General features: G+C 43.5%; 1 protein-coding gene across 3 annotated transcripts; it reads right to left on the bottom strand.

Annotated features, from left to right (window-relative positions):
• Positions 1-3,478: 3,478 nt before the first annotated feature.
• LOC137363798 (scavenger receptor cysteine-rich type 1 protein M130-like) lies at positions 3,479-23,792 on the bottom strand. 3 transcript variants are annotated; one of them, XM_068027355.1, is made up of 11 exons: positions 23,590-23,792; positions 21,318-21,632; positions 19,874-20,192; positions 19,710-19,790; positions 19,304-19,621; positions 19,110-19,151; positions 18,599-18,709; positions 14,167-14,277; positions 11,982-12,113; positions 4,307-4,463; positions 3,479-4,038 (listed from the first exon to the last, which is right to left on the bottom strand). In XM_068027355.1, the coding sequence occupies exons 3-11, from the start codon at positions 20,166-20,168 to the stop codon at positions 4,035-4,037; spliced, it is 1,251 nt and encodes a 416-aa protein (XP_067883456.1). In that variant the 5' UTR covers positions 20,169-20,192; positions 21,318-21,632; positions 23,590-23,792; the 3' UTR covers positions 3,479-4,034. The 3 variants fall into 3 exon arrangements, with proteins under 3 accessions (XP_067883456.1, XP_067883458.1, XP_067883459.1); XM_068027357.1 differs by having other exon boundaries at positions 19,922-20,192; XM_068027358.1 differs by lacking the exons at positions 3,479-4,038; positions 4,307-4,463; positions 11,982-12,113; positions 14,167-14,277 and adding an exon at positions 15,424-15,594.
• Positions 23,793-24,647: the final 855 nt, after the last annotated feature.

Below are 24,647 nucleotides of genomic sequence, written 5' to 3'. Positions count from 1 at the left end.
GCCAGTCACATTCTCGGTCGCACCGCCGAAAATGCCGGTTGTAAATATCAGCAGTGCCCTTTTTACGACTGCAGCAAGCGTCCAGCACGCTGAACGAAAAGGGGCAGCTCCATAATTAGAACATGCCAGCCTTCAGGGAAACACCATTCAGTGGCACATGAATGAATATTAATTTGAGTTCAATTTTTATTAACGTAACATAAGTCAAACGTTTATCCATGTCAATTTGTGCAAAACGTTTTGTTCATAATTTAGGGTCTTCACAGTATGTGGGCGTGTGAATGCCTCATGCAGGGAATTTCTCTGTTCTGGTGCATTGGAGATGTGAGCTAAATGTCGGGGAAGAATCATCTTCGTGTATCACTTGGTGCAGGGATGGGAGGAAGGGGTGTGAGTAGCATTTCAATACAGCCGATATTTAATCCCTTGTGCTCAGACTTCACATGTTACTCGCAGCTTCACCGTGCAATGCCAGGCACCACATGGTCAACTTTCGGTGTGGTCGCCAATTCTGCTGCACAATGACAGTGCAGTGACTGGTACGGCAGAGCCATCTCTCAGTGTGGGCTCCAGGTCTGGCTGCTGACACAGGGCAGTGGGAGGGAAATATTAAATATCTATCAAAGAGGACCACATATCTGCCAATGTGATAGGAAAGAGGAAGGTTAATCCCAGGGTAACTGCTACAGTCGTGAGTCAATAGGGGATCCCTCCACCGAGCACGAACCCACACTTCCTCCAATTCAACTTGCTCGTCCATTACCAATACATGCTATTCAAAAATACAGGAGCGCTTTAAAGGCTGAAAAGTGCCAATAGAAAGTTGACGTGTTCATTGAAGCCTCATCCAATCGCCGTTTGGTCTGTGCAGAATAGACTCCATTGTGAGTAACGAATACCATGTACTCAATTAGATGCTTGTTTCGTCCAGAAAGAATGTTTGGGACGCTCTCTGTGAAAAGGGAGGAGGGGAAAGAAAAGGTGCCACATCATCCGACACTTGCATGAGATGTTTCTGTGGGTAGAGGAGTGATTCTAGGATTGATAGAGGACTAAACTAGAGCTTCACAGAGGGAATAGAGCCTTTGGATTGTGGTCACATGGCGCTGGACGTCACAGAAATTGTAGAAAACTGTTGAATATGTAGGTGTTGCTGTGAAAAGTGAGGACAAGGCGAACTGGATCATGGCTCTGGTGGCGACGAGAAGGGATGTGGGCGGAATTGCAGGTTATGTGCCTGAAGAAGCGAACTCTTCAGTCGAGGAAAGACAGAAGCCAATTCGGAAATGATGATGTGGAAGGTGATTAGATTAGAGATACAGCACTGAAACAGGCCCTTCGGCCCACCGAGTCTGTGCCGAACATCAACCACCCATTTATCCTAATCCTACACTAATCCCATATTCCTACCAAACATCCCCACCTATCCTTATATTTCCCTACCACCTACCTATACTAGTGACAATTTATAATGGCCAATTTACCTATCAACCTGCAAGTCTTTTGGCTTGTGGGAGGAAACCGGAGCACCCGGAGAAAACCCACGCAGACACAGGGAGAACTTGCAAACTCCACACAGGCAGTACCCGGAATTGAACCCGGGTCCCTGGAGCTGTGAGGCTGCGGTGCTAACCACTGCGCCACTGTGCCGCCCACGGTGGCGTCGTTGGAACCGCTGTAACAGAGATGTAGATACCTGGAAAAGGCAATAGAGGCCTGACACGAAGCAGGATGGAGGAAGTAGGGGTGCATAATCAAGGTAGGTCTCTGAGTTGGTGCCTACAGATAAACATTGTGAGCTACCTGCTTATCCTCAGTTATGGAGATAGTAACTTGAGGAATCGAATTGAGGATGGGTCGTGTAAAGGTAAAGTAGGCATGGCAGCTAGAAGCCTTTCAGTTGGGAACCAGTTCAGGAAACTACACTGAAAAAGTCATCAATGTACCCAAACGAGATGCCGTTTGCTGGTGGGAGTTAAAGGTGTCAAAGGACTGGATGGCAAGGCGAGTGATAACGATGCCGAGAGGCTGCACTTCCCAGTCAGAGATACAGGTGTAGGTGTAAGATACATCCTGGTAAAAGATGGACTGTAAAGCGACTGGAAATCCCGGTGTGGGCAGGTAAAGTAGAGAGCTGCATATTTTGAATGGGCTAAGTTGTAGATGGTTTGAACATTGCGGTAACAAATGGAAGTGTTGTGGGTACAGCCGTTCTGATGAGGGATGAAGTAGACGGGATCCAAATTTTTTGAATGGATTGAGTTTAAAAGGGATTTATCGTACTGGTGATAAATAGAGTTTCAGCAGAATTACATGCTCTGGAGAGAGATCGAAGTTTAAAGGGAATGAACATCTTGGTGAGAGATGTAAATGTAGAGTGGTTGGACGGCCTGGGGAGGGATGGCGTTGAGGGAGTCTACATGTCCTGTTTACAGTGTTGGACTGGATGTCCATGGTGAAAAGGAAACATTTATGGCCAGGAAACTAGAGTAGCTAAAATCGTGGATGGCTACAGAAAAAGACAAGGGGAGAAAGCGCAATAGAAAGAGTTAAGATCCATCGGGAAAGGAGCAGATTGAAATGTTAAGTCTATCGAGGTAGCCTTGTTTGTGGATGTTTGGAGGATTTGGAAGGGGCTGTGCGTGGTTACAGGCACGGGATGAAGATCTCAAGAGGAAATGATTTCAATGATAGTATGGGAAAGGATGACATGATTTTCGGTGGTGTGGTCATGGTCTGTGGGAGGTGGAACGATGTGTCAGAGCGTTCGTGTTTAGGCTCCCCAAGGAAGAGGTATTTACAAAAAACAACAACAGTGATTCCATTGTCAGCAGGTTTAATGACAATGTCAGGGTTGAGAGAATGAAGTGCTGCAGGTCACAGGGACACAGACAAGAGAGAGTAAAGGGGGCGGAATTGATTTAATCAACTTGCTTCCATCTTAACACAAACCTTCACTCTTTTACTCTCTCCAGTCCCCCTTCATCCCTGGTTCTATATTTGCTAAAAGTAATTAATCTCGGCTAATATATATTTCTGAAGAAACGCATTAACGTTCAAAGCGAGTTCTGTGTCTCTCGCCACAGATGGTATCTCAGCTGTTAAGTATTTCCAGCATGATTCTGCTGGTTGATACGGGTATTTCAGTAAGCCAACGAGTCACAAAAATCACAGTTTTCTGGAGAGTAATGCACGGTGTATTCGTTCTCCCGACAGAGTAACAATTGCGCTCTGCTGATGACTAACTGAAATGTTTAAAATTGCCGGTAAAAACACAAAAATTTCTGATCACATTCTCCTGCTCTCCCACCATACTCCAGAGTAATGTAGCGCAGTAAAACAACATTGTCTTGTATCTAGGAATTGGTGTATATTTAGTATTTGAACCATAAAAGAGTCATAAATATTGACAAAGGCACAAATTCCAACTGCAACATTGAATAAATGTTTTTAATTATTTTTTTTTAATTATTCCCATTGTACATCAACACTTACATTATAAACTGCAGTAATTTGTCCACGTTGAGTATATGGCGGTGGAGCAAACAGTTACTATAAATGCAGACTAAAGAGACAGACTATTTATTTGTCACATGACGTGTTCTAAACCTTTTTATTAACAGGATATGGAAAAGTGACTCGGTTACTAAACGAACTTTGTATAAGCTCTTTATTAATTAAGCAATGGTTTTAATCTCTGTGACAGTGTTGGTAATAACAGGCGGAGTAATATATCTCAGTATTTGTATAGACAGAGAAATGATCCGAAATCAATTCTGTTTGGTATTTTAATTAAACAGAATACACACACTTCCAGAAAAAAATACCAAGAAAAGGCAAATCTAGTTATTTCAACACAAATTAACATGATAGTTCATTAAAATAAAGTGATGTTTATATAGTAAAGCAAAGCACATTTATCATGTTCACACTGTTGGATAAGTTCACATCATTCGTTCATATTTAACACAGAATATTTTCCACCAATCTGTGATCATACTCCAGACATCATAGGCAGGATTTGAGGCTGACTTTTACCTTAAAGAACAACAAAAACGACTGGTGAGGGTTACAGCAATGTTAACCATCAAACCAACACATCAAATACATTATATGATCCCTTCAGAATATTTATGCTTCAATAAGCCTCCTATTTCTTTAGTAAGTACAGAAAATGTTCTCTCTGATACTTTGGAATCACTGACCATTGAAAACACCATTAATGATCATATAAAAATTGGAAACAGCCGGGACTGCACACTGTCAGCACAAATACATGGAGCAAATAATAAAACATTGCTCTCACCGGACTAATGGAGATGGAAGATGTTGAACCACATAGTCACTGCCCATCGTTGTTGGAACGTCTGCTATTGTGAACGTGTCACAGTGAGCATCCTCATAGTTGTCAGCAATGGAGGGAACCGGTAAACCGGGATCAGTGCGAGTCTGAGAGCTGTGTACTGTGGAGAGAAATATTATGTATTAATGATTGGACAGAAAGCGGGTTCAGTGCGGGTCTGAGAGCTATATACCGTGGAGGGAAAGAATATGGAGTAACGACTGGACGGAACGCGGTTTCAGTGTGCGTCTGAGAGGTGCAGACTGCGGAGAGAACGATTATGGATTAATGATTGGATTGAAAGCGGGTTCAGTGCGGGTCTGAGAGCTGTATACTGTGGAGAGAAAGATTATGGGTTAATGATTGGACTGAAAGTGGGTTCAGTGTGGGTCTGAGAGCTGTATACTGTGGAGAGAAAGATTATGGAATAATGATTGGACTGAAAGCGGGTTCAGTGCGGGCCTGAGAGCTGTATATTGTGGAGAGAAAGATTATGGGTTAATGATTGGACTGAATGCGGGATCAGTGCGGGTCATAGAGCTGTATATTGTGGAGAGAAAGATTATGGAATAATGATTGGACTGAAAGCGGGTTCAGTGCGGGTCTGAGAGCTGTATACTGTGGAGAGAAAGATTATGGATTAATGATTGGACTGAAAGCGGGTTCAGTGCGGGTCTGAGAGCTGTATATTGTGGAGATAAAGATTATGGATGAATGATTGGACTGAATGCGGGTTCAGTGCGTGACTGGGAGCTGTATCCTGTGGAGAGAAAGATTATGGAATAATGATTGGACTGAATGCGGGATCAGTGCGGGACTGGGAGCTGTATCCCGTGGAGAGAAACGTTATGGATTTATGATTGGATTGAAAGCAGGTTCAGTGCGGGTCTGAGAGCTGTATACTGTGGAGAGAAAGATTATGTATTAATGATTGGACTGAATGCGGGTTCAGTGCGGGTCTGAGAGCTGTAAACTGTGGAGAGAAAGATTATGGGTTAATGATTGGACTGAATGCGGGTTCAGTGCGAGTCTGAGAGCTGTATACTGTGGAGAGAAAGAATATGTATTAATGATTGGACTGAATGAGGGTTCAGTGCGGGTCTGAGAGCTGTATATTGTGGAGAGAAAGATAATTGATTAATGATTGGTGTGAAAGCGGGTTCAGTGCGGGTCTGAGAGCAAGATACTGTGGAGAGAAAGATTATGTATTAATGATTGGACTGAAAGCGGGTTCAGTGCGGGTCTGAGAGCTGTATATTGTGGAGAGAAAGATAATTGATTAATGATTGTTGTGAAAGCGGGTTCAGTGCGGGTCTGAGAGCTATATACTGTGGAGAGAAAGATTATGTATTAATGATTGGACAGAAAGCGGGTTCAGTGTGGGTCTGAATGCTGTATACTATGGAGAAAAAGATAATGGATTCATGACTGGAGTGAAAGAGCGTTCAGTGCGGGTCTGAGAGCTGTATTCTGTGGAGAGAAAAGTTATGGATTAATGATTGGATTGAATGCGGGTTCAGTGTGGGTCTGAATGCTGTATACTGTGGAGAGAAAGATTATGGATTAATGATTGGACTGAAAGCGGGTTCAGTGCGGGTCTGAGAGCTGTATATTGTGGAGAGAAAGATTATGTATTAATGATTGGACTGAATGCGGGTTCAGTGTGGGTCTGAGAGCTGTACACTGTGGAGAGAAAGATTATGTATTAATGATTGGACTGAATGCGGGTTCAGTGCGGGTCTGAGAGCTGTATATTGTGGAGAGAAAGATAATTGATTAATGATTGGTGTGAAAGCGGGTTCAGTGCGAGTCTGAGAGCTATAGACTGTGGAGAGAAAGATTATGTATTAATGATTGGACTGAAAGCGGGTTCAGTGCGGGTCTGAGAGCTGTATACTGTGGAGAGAAAGATTATGTATTAATGATTGGACTGAATGCGGGTTCAGTGCGGGTCTGAGAGCTATATATTGTGGAGAGAAAGATAATTGATTAATGATTGGTGTGAAAGCGGGTTCAGTGCGGGTCTGAGAGCTGTATACTGTGGAGAGAAAGATTATGGATTAATGATTGGACTGAAAGCGGGTTCAGTGCGGGTCTGAGAGCTGTATACTGTGGAGAGAAAGAATTTGTATTAATGATTGGACTGAATGCGGGTTCAGTGCGGATCTGAGAGCTGTATATTGTGGAGAGAAAGATTATGTATTAATGATTGGACTGAAAGCGGGTTCAGTGTGGGTCTGAGAGCTATATACTGTGGAGAGAAAGATTATGTATTAATGATTGGACTGAAAGCGGGTTCAGTGTGGGTCTGAGAGCTGTATACTGTGGAGAGAAAGAATTTGTATTAATGATTGGACTGAATGCGGGTTCAGTGCGGATCTGAGAGCTGTATATTGTGGAGAGAAAGATAATTGATTAATGATTGGACTGAAAGCGGGTTCAGTGCGGGTCTGAGAGCTGTATACTGTGGAGAGAAAGATTATGTATTAATGATTGGACTGAAAGCGGGTTCAGTGTGGGTCTGAGAGCTGTATACTGTGGAGAGAAAGATTATGTATTAATGATTGGACTGAAAGCGGGTTCAGTGTGGGTCTGAGAGCTGTATACTGTGGAGAGAAAGATTATGTATTAATGATTGGACTGAAAGCGGGTTCAGTGCGGGTCTGAGAGCTGTATACTGTGGAGAGAAAGATAATTGATTAATGATTGTTGTGAAAGCGGGTTCAGTGCGGGTCTGAGAGCTATATACTGTGGAGAGAAAAATTATGTATTGATGATTGGACAGAAAGCGGGTTCAGTGTGGGTCTGAATGCTGTATACTATGGAGAGAAAGATAATGGATTCATGACTGGAGTGAAAGAGCGTTCAGTGCGGGTCTGAGAGCTATATACTGTGGAGAGAAAGATTATGGATTAATGATTGGACTGAAAGCGGGTTCAGTGCGGATCTGAAAGCTGTATACTGTGGAGAGAAAGATTATGGATTAATGATTGGACTGAAAGCGGGTTCAGTGTGGGTCTGAGAGCTGTATACTGTGGAGAGAAAGATTATGTATTAATGATTGGACTGAAAGCGGGTTCAGTGTGGGTCTGAGAGCTGTATACTGTGGAGAGAAAGATTATGGGTTAATGATTGGACTGAAAGCGGGTTCAGTGCGGGTCTGAGAGCAGTATATTGTGGAGAGAAAGATTATGTATTAATGATTGGACTGAATGCGGGTTCAGTGTGGGTCTGAGAGCTGTATACTGTGGAGAGAAAGATTATGTATTAATGATTGGACTGAATGCGGGTTCAGTGCGGGTCTGAGAGCTGTATATTGTGGAGAGAAAGATAATTGATTAATGATTGGTGTGAAAGCGGGTTCAGTGCGAGTCTGAGAGCTATATACTGTGGAGAGAAAGATTATGTATTAATGATTGGACTGAAAGCGGGTTCAGTGCGGGTCTGAGAGCTGCATATTGTGGAGAGAAAGATAATTGATTAATGATTGGTGTGAAAGCGGTTTCAGTGCGAGTCTGAGAGCTATATACTGTGGAGAGAAAGATTATGTATTAATGATTGGACTGAAAGCGGGTTCAGTGCGGGTCTGAGAGCTGTATATTGTGGAGAGAAAGATAATTGATTAATGATTGGTGTGAAAGCGGGTTCAGTGCGGGTCTGAGAGCTGTATACTGTGGAGAGAAAGATTATGTATTAATGATTGGACTGAAAGCTGGTTCAGTGTGGGTCTGAGAGCTGTATATTGTGGAGAGAAAGATAATTGATTAATGATTGTTGTGAAAGCGGGTTCAGTGCGGGTCTGAGAGCTATATACTGTGGAGAGAAAGATTATGTATTAATGATTGGACTGAAAGCGGGTTCAGTGTGGGTCTGAGAGCTGTATACTGTGGAGAGAAAGATTATGTATTAATGATTGGACTGAATGCGGGTTCAGTGCGGGTCTGAGAGCTGGATACTGTGGAGAGAAATATTATGCATTAATGATTGGCCTGAAAGCGGGTTCAGTGCCGGTTTGAGAGCTGTATACTGTGGAGAGAAAGATTATGTATTAATGATTGGACTGAAAGCGGGTTCAGTGTGGGTCTGAGAGCTGTATACTGTGGAGAGAAAGATTATGTATTAATGATTGGACGGAAAGCGGGTTCAGTGTGGGTCTGAGAGCTGGATACTGTGGAGAGAAATATTATGCATTAATGATTGGACTGAAAGCGGGTTCAGTGCGGGTCTGAGAGCTGTATACTGTGGAGAGAAATATTATGCATTAATGATTGGACTGAAAGCGGGTTCAGTGCGGGTCTGAGAGCTGTATACTGTGGAGAGAAAGATTATGGATTAATGATTGGACTGAAAGCGGGTTCAGTGCGGGTCTGAGAGCTGGATACTGTGGAGATGAAGATTATGTATTAATGATTGGACTGAATGCGGGTTCAGTGCGGGTCTGAGAGCAGTATATTGTGGAGAGAAAGATAATTGATTAATGATTGTTGTGAAAGCGGGTTCAGTGCGGGTCTGAGAGCTGTATACTGTGGAGAGAAAGATTATGTATTAATGATTGGACTGAATGCGGGTTCAGTGTGGGTCTGAGAGCTTTATCCTATGGAGAGAAAGATTATGGAGTAATGATTGGACTGAGAGCGTGTTCAGTGCGGGTCTGAGAGCTGTACACTGTGGAGAGAAAGATTATGGATTAATGATTGGTCTGAATGCGGGTTCAGTGCGGGTCTGAGAGCTGTATCCTATGGAGAGAAAGATTATGGAGTAATGATTGGACTGAGAGCGTGTTCAGTGCGGGTCTGAGAGCTGTATACTGTGGAGAGAAAGATTATGTATTAATGATTGGACTGAATGCGGGTTCAGTGTGGGTCTGAGAGCTTTATCCTATGGAGAGAAAGATTATGGAGTAATGATTGGACTGAGAGCGTGTTCAGTGCGGGTCTGAGAGCTGTATACTGTGGAGAGAAAGATTATGTATTAATGATTGGACTGAAAGCGGGTTCAGTGCGGGTCTGAGAGCTGTATATTGTGGAGAGAAAGATAATTGATTAATGATTGGTGTGAAAGCGGTTTCAGTGCGAGTCTGAGAGCTATATACTGTGGAGAGAAAGATTATGTATTAATGATTGGACTGAAAGCGGGTTCAGTGCGGGTCTGAGAGCTGTATATTGTGGAGAGAAAGATAATTGATTAATGATTGGTGTGAAAGCGGGTTCAGTGCGGGTCTGAGAGCTGTATACTGTGGAGAGAAAGATTATGTATTAATGATTGGACTGAAAGCTGGTTCAGTGTGGGTCTGAGAGCTGTATATTGTGGAGAGAAAGATAATTGATTAATGATTGTTGTGAAAGCGGGTTCAGTGCGGGTCTGAGAGCTATATACTGTGGAGAGAAAGATTATGTATTAATGATTGGACTGAAAGCGGGTTCAGTGTGGGTCTGAGAGCTGTATACTGTGGAGAGAAAGATTATGTATTAATGATTGGACTGAATGCGGGTTCAGTGCGGGTCTGAGAGCTGGATACTGTGGAGAGAAATATTATGCATTAATGATTGGCCTGAAAGCGGGTTCAGTGCCGGTCTGAGAGCTGTATACTGTGGAGAGAAAGATTATGTATTAATGATTGGACTGAAAGCGGGTTCAGTGTGGGTCTGAGAGCTGTATACTGTGGAGAGAAAGATTATGTATTAATGATTGGACGGAAAGCGGGTTCAGTGTGGGTCTGAGAGCTGGATACTGTGGAGAGAAATATTATGCATTAATGATTGGACTGAAAGCGGGTTCAGTGCGGGTCTGAGAGCTGTATACTGTGGAGAGAAATATTATGCATTAATGATTGGACTGAAAGCGGGTTCAGTGCGGGTCTGAGAGCTGTATACTGTGGAGAGAAAGATTATGGATTAATGATTGGACTGAAAGCGGGTTCAGTGCGGGTCTGAGAGCTGTATACTGTGGAGATGAAGATTATGTATTAATGATTGGACTGAATGCGGGTTCAGTGCGGGTCTGAGAGCAGTATATTGTGGAGAGAAAGATAATTGATTAATGATTGTTGTGAAAGCGGGTTCAGTGCGGGTCTGAGAGCTGTATACTGTGGAGAGAAAGATTATGTATTAATGATTGGACTGAATGCGGGTTCAGTGTGGGTCTGAGAGCTTTATCCTATGGAGAGAAAGATTATGGAGTAATGATTGGACTGAGAGCGTGTTCAGTGCGGGTCTGAGAGCTGTACACTGTGGAGAGAAAGATTATGGATTAATGATTGGTCTGAATGCGGGTTCAGTGCGGGTCTGAGAGCTGTATCCTATGGAGAGAAAGATTATGGAGTAATGATTGGAATGAGAGCGTGTTCAGTGCGGGTCTGAGAGCTGTATACTGTGGAGAGAAAGATTATGTATTAATGATTGGACTGAATGCGGGTTCAGTGTGGGTCTGAGAGCTTTATCCTATGGAGAGAAAGATTATGGAGTAATGATTGGACTGAGAGCGTGTTCAGTGCGGGTCTGAGAGCTGTATACTGTGGAGAGAAAGATTATGTATTAATGATTGGACTGAATGCGGGTTCAGTGTGGGTCTGAGAGCTTTATCCTACGGAGAGAAAGATTATGGAGTAATGATTGGACTGAATGCGGGTTCAGTGCGTGTCTGAGAGCTGTATACTGTGGAGAGTGAGATTATGGATTAATGATTGGACTGGAAGCGTGTTCAGTGTGGGTCTGAGAGCCTTATACTGTGGAGAGTGAGATTATGGATTAATGATTGGACTGAAAGCGGGTTCAGTGCGGGTCTGAGAGCTATATACTGTGGAGAGTGAGATTATGGATTAATGATTGGACTGGAAGCGTGTTCAGTGCGGGTCTGACAGCTGTACACTGTGGCGAGAAAGATTATGGATTAATTATTGGGCTGAAAGCGTGATCAGTGCGCGTTTGAGAGCTATATACTGTGGAGAGAATTGTTATGAATTAATGATTGGACTGAAAGTGGATTCAATGTGGGTCTGTGAGCTGTATACTGTGGAGAGAAACGTTATGGATTAACGATTGGACTGAAAGCGGGGTCAGTACGGGTCTGAGAGTTGTATACTTTGCAGAGAAAGATTATGTAGTAACGATTGGACTTAACGCGAGTTCTGTGAGGGGCTGAGAGCCGTACACTGTGGAGAGAAATATTATGGATTAATGTTTGGACTGAAAACGGGTTCAGTGCGGGTCTGTGAGCTGTATGCATTGGAGAGAACGTTTATGAATTAATGATTGGTTTGAAAGCGGGTTCAGTGCGGGTCGTCTATATATGTGTCAATAATGTAAAGGGGAATGGAATTTTCTGACAGCTGAATGTTTCCCAGCTCCATTCACTGTTTTTTTTAATCGCTTCGTGATAGCAGATGAAATGGATCAGCTAAGCCTGAATCAGTGTGTTCATTTTGAGCACCTGAAGGATTTCCAGTGACTGTGTTAACAAGAGAGATATCACACACCGAATAACATAAGGGTGTCCTTTCCAAAATAAGTCAAGCACTGTTTTGTCTAATTTCCTTTAATCACAACATGAATTTATATCAACCAGTAGTCTGTGACATTGCCGAGTGGAACGAAATTCAAAGTAGTGATGGAGAGCTGGTGACTGTGGGAGTTCAACTCACCGAGAGTGGAGAGATCACGGCCGGCACTTGTCAGTGTGAAGAGATCATCAGGACCACTGTCCAGCAACATGTCACCATCCTGAGTGTCAATGGCTCCAGTCGTTACATCATCATAATCACCCGAACCCACACCTGAGAGGAAATAATGATTTTCACTGACATTAAATGGTAACAATGAATACTTAGAATTATATTATTAGACGTCAGTCTACCAGGGCCGGCCAGGGTAGACTGTGATCTTCAGCCGTAGTGAAATTAGATGCTGATGAATGGTGGGAGCATGTCGTGTCACAATAGGTAAGTCACAGATCATGCTATGTTTAAAATGCAGCCTGCAATCGATTGAAAGGCAGGGCCAGTGTGGGACATTAGTTGGGAGACAGACAACCCGCATGTTTGGCAGATGGCAGCAGCCAGAGCAAGGGTGGCGCCCAGGCTTTTGCATGCCTCCATGAGCGTGTTCCTTCAGACAGCAAGGGCAAGGAGGGAAGCGCTTTTCCATCGGGACGGGAGGAGAAGGCCAGCATGGCAGGTGAGGAGGGCATGGCAGGAGATTGAGCAGGGGGTGAGCAGCCGTGATGTGTTCCCATGGGCGGCACAGTGGCGCAGTGGTTAGCACCGCAGCCTCACAGCTCAAGCGACCCGGGTTCAATTCTGGGTACCGCCTGTGTGGAGTTTGCAAGTTCTCCCTGTTTCTGCGTGGGTTTTCTCCGGGTGCTCCGGTTTCCTCCCACAGCCAAAAAGACTTGCAGGTTGGTACGTAAATTGGCCATTATAAATTGCCCCTAGTATAGGTCGGTGGTCGGGAAATATAGGAACAGGTGAGGATGTGGTAGGAATATGGGATGAGTATAGGATTAGTATATAATGGGTGGTTGATGGTCAGCACAGACTCGGTGGGCCGAAGGGCCTGTTTCAGTGCTGTAACTCTAAAAAAAAGTAAGAGGTTTCAGTGCAGAAACGGGCTAAATGCCCTTATGTCGTATGGCAAGGTGAATGCACTGCGTAACATTAATCTGACAGCCTTTAATGTCACAAAAGATAAAAATTAAACTCATTGGTGCAGATGTTCCTCCACTTTCGAGCACAGCTCAGCGACCACCTCCTTGGAAAGGCACAATCATCAGTGACACTGCTGCTCCGACATTTGCAAGGAGCAGAGCCTCTGATGGTAAGCCCTCTTTGGTGGGTGGCATCTTCTGCACTCAAGAAGCTGGATGCGTGCGGCTGTGCACCCTGCTCATCCACACTCTCTTCCAGCCTCACGATTCTTGTCCCTGTCTGAGTGCTGCAGCCTAACCCCAGGGAACTGCAGCTGTCTCCATCTCTGATTGTCGTCCACTATGGGAGTCCTCAAAAACGGAGTGACAGACACCTATTGTAAATTGCTGCACTCACTTCTCAAGGCCTCCATTCTTTTTACTTGGCATATGTAAGTTACAAGTCGGAGAGGATGTTCATCCTGAATACTTCTGTTGTGATCTCCAAGATCGGTCAGCCTCCAGATTACCAATACCGCGATACAGTATCTCTCACCCTCCCTCCAGTGCCACAATGCTTTTCACAGCCAAAACGGAGCTTCCTCTGAGCTTCCCCTCCCTTACAGATGGAGAGTCTCTGAAAACTGTTGTTCTTGCGCGCCTTTCACGAAATTGTGAATAGCTTGGAACATTGCCATGAATTTCCTGTTTTATAGATTCAATTACCTGCCCAGCGCCTTAAAGTGCCGCCTCCACCCACCAGCTCGGCCGCTTCCAGGAATATAATTTAACAGCGTAAAGACGTCGGGTTTCCTTTGCACCGCTATCCAGCGGCATTTTCTCTCCTAGTCTGTCGCCACTGTGTGACAAAATTCTGCCCGCCATTTTGAAGTCACATCTTTCTCATTGAATTACCCATTCAACATACGCACACATGTCACATTTAACCGCCCAGACATCAGTGTCAAAAATCACAATAATTGAATGTCTCATTCCATTAATGTACTGGGTGCAATCGGGATGATTTTGTAAAATTCCAAATTATTTCTCCATTTTTTAAACTAAAATCACTCAGTCAATCTCCATGTCTTCAGCAGCATCACTTCGCAGTGAGTACGTTCTGATATATTTAGTTCTTGATTTTAGATAGCAGACAGCGTGATGGATTAAAAAAAAGTAAAGGTAACAAGTAAAAATGTACCCACCCTGAATGCTGGAGGAGTTCCCTTCAGGATTTTCTGATCCAGGATCCGTGTCACCCAAACTGTGACTGGTGTAATATTCAATCTGATTGAGGGACTCAATGGAATCAGCAACTGTAAGACACAAACATGGATGGTTATTGGAGAGATTGAGTGGGACGTTCGAGAAAATAACAATAAAACGTCATCATCTGGTGACAATATCCTGGAACTTTGTATCTGACACGATTGTGAAACATTCATCACAGGGATTGCAGTGGTTCAAGTGCAACTAGAGATGGACCATAAATGTTGGCTCATATAGCGAGCAGTTAAAACAATACACAGTGCAGCTGGTGGGTCAGATTTCAGACATCAGAGCGGAGACAATAGTGTAAAACATAGTCTGTTAGCACAGCTTCTTAATCCAGAATTCCTCCACCCTGTCCCCGAGTCCTTCCCTTTCAGAGTCTCAGACGGCTGGTGGTGGCTTCAAAACCGAATCCCACCCCGGATAATGGGGCAGAAAAGAGTGCAAGGAGGCTAATAACGAAGTTGTTCTTCTTGGTGTGTTTTGTTTCAACCTGAGAAATTTCTATCAGTGGTTAACTCGCTCCCCAAATGTAGCGCAAGACAAAACTTTTATTGATTTGGTAGAGTTTTTGCCCCTAGTATCGTGAAGCAGAATTTGCCGATTAATGGGTGGAATAGGTTTTTTGAAGAAACCACCGATTTCAGGTAAGGAGTTCCTGGTGGGAACATGTTTCCGATCCAGAAATCCAGTCACCGAGAGAAATAAAATCTGTGTCAATGTAACTGTCTCCTCCTGAGAGCAGTGAATATTTATGGTCCAGTTTAAAGGGAATAAAATGACATGATAGTGATAAAGATTTCAAAGTCAGCAGACACAGAAAATGCTACAAAGATGTGATGATCCATGAAATATTGAAGAGAGTTTCAGTCGATTTATGATATTCAATTGCTGTAGGATACACTATAAAATAACAAAAAATAACACGAACAGCCGATGCGTTTGTTATTCAGGTGTTCAGATATCTGAGGCAGTCCGTGTGCAGACGGAAGGGAAAATCGATCATCGGTTTTGATTGCTAGTTAAAAATAAACAGAAATCACGGGTGAATATCTTCCCAAACCCATTGCTCATCTTACTATACACACAGATATAGACACACTCACACTGTAATAGGACTCCTTCACATGGTGATAGTGAGCGGATTTCTGATAGGGTTCAGTCAGTAAACTGACAATTAAAATGTGGTATTTAAGCGGAAGTGACATTTTTTTGTTGAAAATTCAATTCGGTATGAAATATAAAACACAGACCTAAACGCCGGATCTGATAGGAATCTTTGCCTGGTGGAACATTCCCAATCTCTTCATAAACTGCTTGGTACAAACCAACCAGTGAACCGTTGGTGCTAGTGACAAAACCTGTCAGATGGGTGGGAAGATTCACGTTTTGTTACAACCCATGAGCGTTTAACAGTAAATTATCTGTGAACACATCCAAATCACATAGATAGTAATAGTAAAGAGTAAAAAGCCAGAAATTGTGAATGCGGAGTAGATTTGTTGTGTGTATTTTCGTGTACGTCTATGTGTCTATTTTTCTGCATACTCATATCTTCACCTGCAACAGACTGGGGACAAATGTGTTGACTGAGGAAAAAGTCAATCAATTTTGTTAGAAACGATCTCCCCTGAGAAAGCCATGCTGACTAACCCTGATTGATCCCTGCCTCTCCAAGTGGAGATTAATCCTGTTCCTCAGAATTTTTTCCAACAGTTTCCCTACCACTGATGTTAGATTCACAGGCCTGTAATTACCTGGTTTATATCTGCTACCCTTCTTGAATAATGGTACCACATTCACTGTCCTCCAGTCCTCTGGTACATCTACAGCGGCCAGAGAGGATTTGAAAATGTGTGTCAAAGCCCCTATCTCCTCCCTTGACTCACATAACAGCCTGGGATATATCTCATCTGGGCATGGGAATTTATCCATTTTATGCCCGCTAAAACAGCGAATACTTCATACCGTTCAATGCTAATTTGTTCAAATATATCTCAATCCCCCTCCCGGATCTCTACATCTACGTCGTCAGTCTCCATGGTGAGCACAGATGTAAAGTGATCAATTAAAATCTAATCCATGTCCTCGGGCTCCACACACAGCTCGTCACTTTGGTCCCTAATCGGCCCTACTCTTTCCCTGGTTATCATCTCGCCCTTAATATACTTATAAAACGCACTGGGATTGTCCTTTATCTTGCTCTCCAGTGTTTTTCCATGTCCCCACTTCGTTCTCCTAATTCATTTTTTAAGTACGCCCGACACTTTCTATACTCCTCCATGGACTCTGCTGTTTTCAGCCCTTTGAATCTGCCATAAACCTCCTTTTTTGTTCCTTATCCAATCCTCTATATCCTTTGACATCCATGATTCTCTGGACATGTTGGTCCTACCCTTCAACTTTACGGGAACATGTTGGCCCTGAGCTCTCCCTGCTTCATTTTGAAGGTAAGACATCATGGGATCCAATACAATTTGACAAATTGGATCCAAAATTGGCTTAGTGGCAGGAGGCAGAAGGTGATGGTCTAAGGTTGCTTTTGCGTGTGGAGGCCTGTGACCAGTGGCGTACTAAAGCGGTTGGTGCTGGGACCCTTATTGTTTGTCGAGTACATTAATGACTTAGACGTGAATATAGGAGGTGTGGTCAGGAAGTTCGCAGATGGCACGTAATTAGTGGTGTTGTAAACAGTGAGGAGGAAAGCCGCAAATTACAGGGTGATATAGATGGGCTGGTAAGATGAGTGGGAGAGCAACAAGTGGATTCTATTCTTGAGAAGTGTGAGGTGAAGCATTTCGGGAGGATTTACAAGGCAAGGGGATATGCGATGGATGGGAGGACCCTAGGAAGTTCAAAGCGTCAGAGGGACCTTGGTGTACCTGTCCATAGATCATAGAAGGCAGTAGCAAAGGGCGATAAGGTGGTTAGGAATGCATATGGGATACTTGCCTTTATTAGCCGAGGCATAGAATATAAGAGCCGGGAGGCTATGATGGAGCTGTATAGAACGCTAGTTACGGCAAAGCTGGAGTACTGTGCACAGTTCTGGGCACCACACTATCGGAAGGATGTGATTGCACTGGAGAGTGTGCAGAGGAGATCCACCTGGATGTTGCCTGGGCTGGAGCATTTCAACTATGAAGAGAGACTGGATAGGCGAGGGTCATTTTCTTAAGGGCAGAGAAGGCTGAGCGGGGACCTGATTCTGAAGGCCATTGATGGGATAGATTGGAAGAAACTATTTCTCTTAGCGGAGGCATCAGTAACCGGGGGCATAGAGTTAAAGTAAGGGGCAGGAGGTTTAGAGGGGATTTGAGGAAAAAGATATTCACCCAGAGGATGGTTGGAGTCTGGAACACACTGCCTGAAGAGGTGGCAGAGGCAGGAACCCTCACAACATTTAAGGTATTTGGATGATCACTTGAAATGCCACAACATACAAGGCTAAGAGCCAAGTGCTGGCAAATGGGATTAGAATAGATAGGTTCTTGATGGACAGCATCGACACGATGAGCTGCGGGGTCTGTTTCGGTGCTGTATAATTCTATTACTCTATCACTCTCTGACCTGATCTCGTACTTGCGATCGTTTGTAAAATACTGCCAGTCTAGTGAGGTTACAAGGCTCGATCTTTTCAGCTTTAGGATTGTCTTGTTTCAGAGCCTTATCTGGTCACGTCCTCGGAAGAGATAATATGCCTATGCTGCCCTCGCTGTGGAATCTTTCGCAATAAGAGAGAGAGAGGGAGAGTGAGAGACTGCATTTTCTGTAAGAAGTCAAAATTATTATGTAACGTGTTTTTTTTTTATTAAGAGTTCCATTTGTTATTATAAATTAGGAGAGATTTGAAATATGATTGGAAGCCTTGCTTTGGAATGTAGAATCATGGCTGGTGAATGCAGAAGTTCCTAAACAAGTATCACTTGTCAAAATAACGGACAGACCCGGTTAGACAGCTCGAGATTGGATGCCCAGAGCCAGAATTTGAAGGTTGGAATTGATTCCCAATTGATGAAGGAAGATTAACAGTCAAATAAACTGCTGAATGTACAGCTCAAAAGTTTCAATTAAACGTCCTGATCCATAGTTACAATAAGTAAATTCTTGCAGAGTTTCATGTATTATGTGATGAACTCTCACAGTAAATGTGGACACTTCAAATCAGTCTCCATTTTAAATGTCACATTTTACTAATTCTGGAGCACACTGAATGCAGCAAAACAGCAAAAAAAAAGATTACTATGTATTTCAAACAAGGTCACTTGACATTCCATAGAAAGCTGCAATGAACGAGAGTCTTGCAAGTATATGACACAATATCTGGGATCTTGTGTTGGATCCGCGGTAAGAGATGAGCCTCACCTCTTCGAATTGACTTTTTCAGTATAACCACCATCAGTGAAATCAACACACCGATTAGCAGGACTCCAAAGCAGACCGCAACTAGGATGAAAGTCGTTGCATATCCCTGTTCTTAATGACAAAAATAAAGAAAGGTTTAACACAGACACAGTCCGTCTTGTGTGATAAAATATTTACAATAGTTATTTAATATTATATCCACTGCTTTTGGGCAATGAGTCGGGCTGAACATTCCCCAGTATGTGTGGTGCACATTGCACCAGAGGAAAGTGTGAACCATTCTAAATTAAAGGCAAAGTGTCCCCATGTTTCTGCTGAGTACAGGACAATTCAGGTACAGCCAGCAACTGGGATTAGAAGAGTTTCAACCTGACAATATGCAATATGTGGTGAGGAACAAAACGTTCCAGTCAGCGAGAACGTGCTCATAGTATCTTCAGAAAATGGCCGCAATACCAATTCAACTAATACAAACCCTAACACGAGCTGGAACACTAATACTGGTAAGTACCTGCAGATGTGGACGAGACAGCAATTGGAGGCACATCGGGTCCTGTGGAATATATTGTACAAAAAGTTCAGGAGGATGAAACTTCAGCACTTTGCATTTAAACAATAAATACTGTTATTAATTTCCTGAAGTAATGAGTCAATTTAACAAAACAAGGAACCCTAACCCCACTCTCCAAATCCTGCCACCCTCACCAGAACAAATCACACTGGCATCTTCCTTGTGATCACAGTCAGTTTGAGCCCGCGATGAGGGAGGACAGTCGGCCAGAGAAGATTCACTTCCAGTGCACTTCACCTCATCCAGCCAGATAACACCGTCACCCTGAAAGAACATGGCCCCTCCTGGGGCCAATCGAGCGTGGCCACAACTCAGCTGTCTGCAGACAACATTGGCATCGGCCATATCCCAGGAGTCATCACACACCGTGCCCCAGATGTTATTGCACAATATCTCCACTCTCCCAGAGCATTTCGTTTTACCTCCAAACAGGCGCAACCATTGTCCCGAGTCTGTCAAAAAGAATCAACGATTATTATTAATGTGGTAGAAGACAGGAGTACCAGTCACATAGTTGATGTAATAAAGATGAAGTAGTACCTTGTGAAAGTACACGTTTACAACCATGTTCTCGAAAGCAGTCCTTTGATCTGTGGGGCTGCTCCTTAATTACCTTTGCTTCTGTTGAGAAGAGAAACATGTTGACTGTGTCAGACACAAAAGTTTGAAATGACACTCCCACATTGAGAGGAGTGTCGTGTTACCTGAACAAACAACACCAGCATCCGCCCTGTGTTCACAGTTGTGTTTACCCCACGGTTCTGTTCGACACTGCCAAAGGAACGATTCGTGTGAAATACACTCCATCCCATCGAGCCAAATGGGTCCGGATCCTTCTCCGAATGACTGAGTGTAATAATCGATAGAACTGAGGGGACCGCACTGTAATTGTTTACAGATCACTTCTGCATCCGGTCCATCAAGTGAATCTGAGCACACTGTTCCCGATGTGCCATTGCTAGAACACTTCCACTCTCCCCTAACAGCGATGCTTTCCATTCACCAGCCGCATCTCTTTGTGCTCTGTCAATGACACAAGAAATATCCAGATAGTTAGATTGATAACTCGTTGTGTGTTCATACTGCACAGCTCAACACATGCTGCACCGGTTGCGTTCACTGATTGCGGGTAATTATTTCAGAAAATTGATAGAAAAACACCGACAGCCCATAAAGTAATAAAAATTAATGAACATGGTTTTCACAACAGAAGAAGAAACAATGTTATTGAATTCTTTGAAGAAGTTACAGAAAGATAACGGGGATACTGCAGTCGATGCAATATGCAAGTTTCTTTTTTCAGAAGTACCTCTGACAAGGTACAACATGGTGGGATCATGACTGGGGTCAGAGCATGTGGACTCAAGAGATCAGTGGAGGTTTGGTAGAAAACTAGCTACAAAAAGTGGTAACCCAGAATGGCAGAATGTTGGAAGTGGTGTTCCTTTGGGCTGGGTTCACTGCTGATCAATATTTGCACAAACGGTTTGGACTTTGGCATGGGAGACATAATTTCAAAATTTAAGATGACAGCAATTTGGGGATACAGTTAACACTAAGGAAGACAGACAAAATACGGGAAGACGTGACTAAATGGGCCGAATGGGCATACAATTACCAAATTAGTTTTAATACAGATAAGTCTGAGGTGGTGAGTGTTGGTAGGAAGAATAAGGAGGCCACCTATTTCTTGCAAAATAAGAGTGAAAATGATGTAGAGCAGCAACGAGATCCCGGGATACAAAGACACTAATCACTTATAAAGTGACAGAGGCCGAAGCTAGTGATCATAAATATAGGATAAGCATGAATAAGTCTCATATGAAATTCAGGAGATTTTGATTTTTACGTAGGGAGTGGTTTGAATTTGGAATTCCGAACACAAGCAATTGTTGAGTTGAATAGCACCGATGTCTTTAAGGAAAAGCTGAATAGTTACATGAGGGAGAAAGAAGTAGGAGGACATGCAAAGAGTGTCAGATGCAGTAAAGTGGGGCGATACTTGTGGGCAACATAAACACCAAATTGAACAGTTAGGCCGAATGGCCAGATTCTGTCCTGTGCATTGTATGTAATTCGATGTAATATCTTCCCTGTGACGCCACCTGCGCAACATTACGGAAAATGGGCACATGGAAGCACCCTTACCTGAACACATGATCCTCAGATCTTCTTCATGAGAACAGTCGTGGTTACCCCACGATGCTGAGGGACATTCCCAGAGAAATGATTCGTTACCGTAACAGTTCAGTTCATCAAACCAAACTGGCCCTGAGCCTGGTCCACAAGATGCAGGAAGTGACATGTCCAATGCCTTTCCACAACCCAGCTGTTTGCAAATCACGTCAGCGCCCGCCAGATCCCAGGAATCAGCACAAACTGAGCCCCATGTCCCATTGTAATAAATCTCCACTCGGCCAGTACATGGGCTTCCACCGCCGGACAGCCTTAGCTGCACGTGGTCTGTTGGACAACAGTACATGAGCATTATAAGTTCAATACACATTCACCTCATCACTCAATCCAACTTATTGTCCCATCACCAGATAAATCAAACATGTTAAATGCGCCTTCGAAAGGTAAATAAAACTATACAACAGAATATCTGTTTACACTTCCTTATTACATAGAATATAAAGAACAGGAATGTTTCAGATGTCCTACTAGATCTGCCTTTGACAAGTTATGGTCTCCAGTTCCCCTTTTATGTTTGAATGCTGTGTACGTTGTTGTAAGGCAAGCAGTCACGTGATTAACTGTCAATTTATACTCATGTTATATAACTCTATCTGTTCCTTGTCTATGTATGTTACCCTTATTTGTTTTTTTTTGGTCAGACATTTACTGCCATCTCCTCTTTCCTTGACTAACAAGTGACTTGCATTTCTCTAGCGTCGTTAACGTTATAAAAGATCCCAAGGCGCGAAACAGGAGTGATTTCAAAGAAATTTTAACACAAAGCACCTAAGATGACCAAAAGCTAAGTCAAAGAGTTAGTTTTTATGGAGGATCTTAAAGCAGGAAAGAGAGGTTGACAGGCAAAGTGATTTAAGCAAGTAATTCTGGAGTGTGTGACCTTCGCAGTTCAAAACACAGCCGCCAATGGTGCGCAATTAAAATGAGGAATGCTCATGAAGCCAGAACTGGGAGCTGTCAGACTGGAGCCGATTGTAAAGACAGGAGCTGTGAGGCCAAGATTTCCGCTGTGTCCGAAGAAAATACTTACTCTAACCAATCGGTATCAAAACTGAATCATTAAATATCTCATACGTTGTAAGTTCCACTCTGGCATATGTAAATAAATGTTCATTGGAACAATCCAAAACATCTGTCCACACTTACATTCTGCAGAATAAAACATCCCCAGAACATATGCCTGCATTTTCATGCTGCACAATAGAACTTTCAAGGGTAAGTCCAAAACATCTGTCTACTTTTATACACAGCCTAATGAAACTTACACCAGGCAATCTCCCACACAGCTGTGAGGCCTACTTACATACTGGACAATGGAACTGATTGCAAGCTCGCTGCTGGATTTGATACCAGAGCTCAGAGTCCAATTCCATATTCTATTTATCACAAGACCTTTATCTTTAACCTCTATCATCATTCACCCACCTTCCTGCCTCAGCCCATCTGCTGCTGAAATGCTCACCCATGCTTTGTTGCCTGCAGAATCGAATATTTCAATGTTAACCTGGGCGATTATCCATCCTGCATACTCCAGAAACATCAGCTCATCCAAAGCTTTGTTGCCTGCCCTACATGAAGCCCCTTTCAGGAGCGCCACTGAACTCACTGTTCTAATGGTTTCCCTGCCGCCAATGCCTCGAGTTTTCAATTATGATCGTCATGTTCAGACACCTTCATGCTCTCCCCCTGCCATCAGTATAACCGCCTCCAGTCTGAACCATTTCAATAGCTCTGCTTTTCTCGGAATCCAGCTGCTTGTACTTCACCCACTTCCATTGCCCATAACTTTCAGTTTTGCCTTTAACCATCTAACCCCTCCCCCCCAGATCCGAATTTTCACCCGAAATATTTCCGTGTCTCCAGCTCTTCAAATCCAACCATCTGACTAAGAATTTAGTCACCCACTCTAACATCTCTTTGTTTGGCTCTTTGTCAGTTTTCAGTCCGATTATATTCCTGTTCGTCTCCTTGTGATGTATGTGTTAATTGAAAGTTCTGTAATAAAAAAAGTTCTTGCTGTTTAATTGTGTCCGTGTCCTCTCTTTCTGCACACGACCACCATCCAGCCCCAGCTCCCCGACCGCCCACCATCCTCACCCCCTGCCCCCAAGTGAAATTACTGGTCTGAGACACCCAGGAACAAGTAACCAAGATTATCACTTTTCTCAGCAGATTAGACATTTCACATCCTTGTTATTGTAAAAGCAGTGAAGAATTTGTTTACCTGAACACAGGACCCCGACATCCATACTGTCAGTGATAGACGAATTCAATGTGAAGAAGCTGCAGTTCTGGAGCTGCAATTCGTTTCCTTCACACTGGACATCATTCACCCAGACGGGTCCTTCTCTCTTTCCGTCCTTTGAACATTTATAAGCGGCTGTCGCTTCACCGCAGCCCAGTTGCATGCAGAACACGTTGGCATCATTCAGGGTCCAGTGTCTATCCTGCAATCTCCCCCAGCTGCATTGTAGTAAATATCCACTTGCCCATCACACCAGCTTCCCCCATTAGTCAGCCTCAGTGACCAATTTTCATCTACAGCATGCAACAAATTGAGAATTGTGAAACTGAAGCAAAATATCACAGAATTTACTGCCACCAGAAAAGTTATTAATTTTAATGGTTACTATTTCTGTCATCATTGTTCAGAAGGCTTGTCGAAAGATCTTCTTCACCATTACCTTTTCTCAGTAAATACATTTTAGAGACGGGAAAAGTTAAGAGGGGATGTGCGACACAAGTTCTTTACACAGAGGGTGGTGAGTGCCTGGAGCTTGCTGCCGGGGGAGGTGGTGGAAGCAGGCACGATAGCGACGTTTAAGAGGATCTTGACAAATACGTGAATAGGATGGGAATAGAGGGAAACAGTCCCCGGAAGTGCAGAAAGTTTTAGTTTAGGCAGGCATCAAGATCGGCGCAGGCTTGGAGGGACGAATGGCCTGTTCCTATGCTGTCCTGTTCTTTGTTCTTTGTTCATCCAAGCCCCAAAACACTGCTTCTCAGTGAAACAATGATTTACTTGTACTGCCTTCTTTTTAGTAAACTGCATTTACTGCATTGACTGATCATGATACAGCCTCCTTTACATTGGGAGACCAATCACAGTTGAGTGCTTACTTTGCACAACTCCTTTGTTCAGTCTGCAAGCTTTACCTGAAGCTTCCAGTTGCCTGTCCTTTTCATTCTTTATTCCGCTCCCACTTTGACCTCTCTCCCCTCTTTCTCCTGTACAGTTCCAATGAAGGTTAACATAAGTTTGAGAAACAGCACTTCCTCTTT

The sequence above is a fragment of the Heterodontus francisci genome, unplaced genomic scaffold (genome assembly GCF_036365525.1).
Source record: "Heterodontus francisci isolate sHetFra1 unplaced genomic scaffold, sHetFra1.hap1 HAP1_SCAFFOLD_92, whole genome shotgun sequence".
NCBI classification, from domain to species: Eukaryota; Metazoa; Chordata; class Chondrichthyes; order Heterodontiformes; family Heterodontidae; genus Heterodontus; species Heterodontus francisci.
This window is presented reverse-complemented; position numbering and strand designations above follow the sequence as displayed.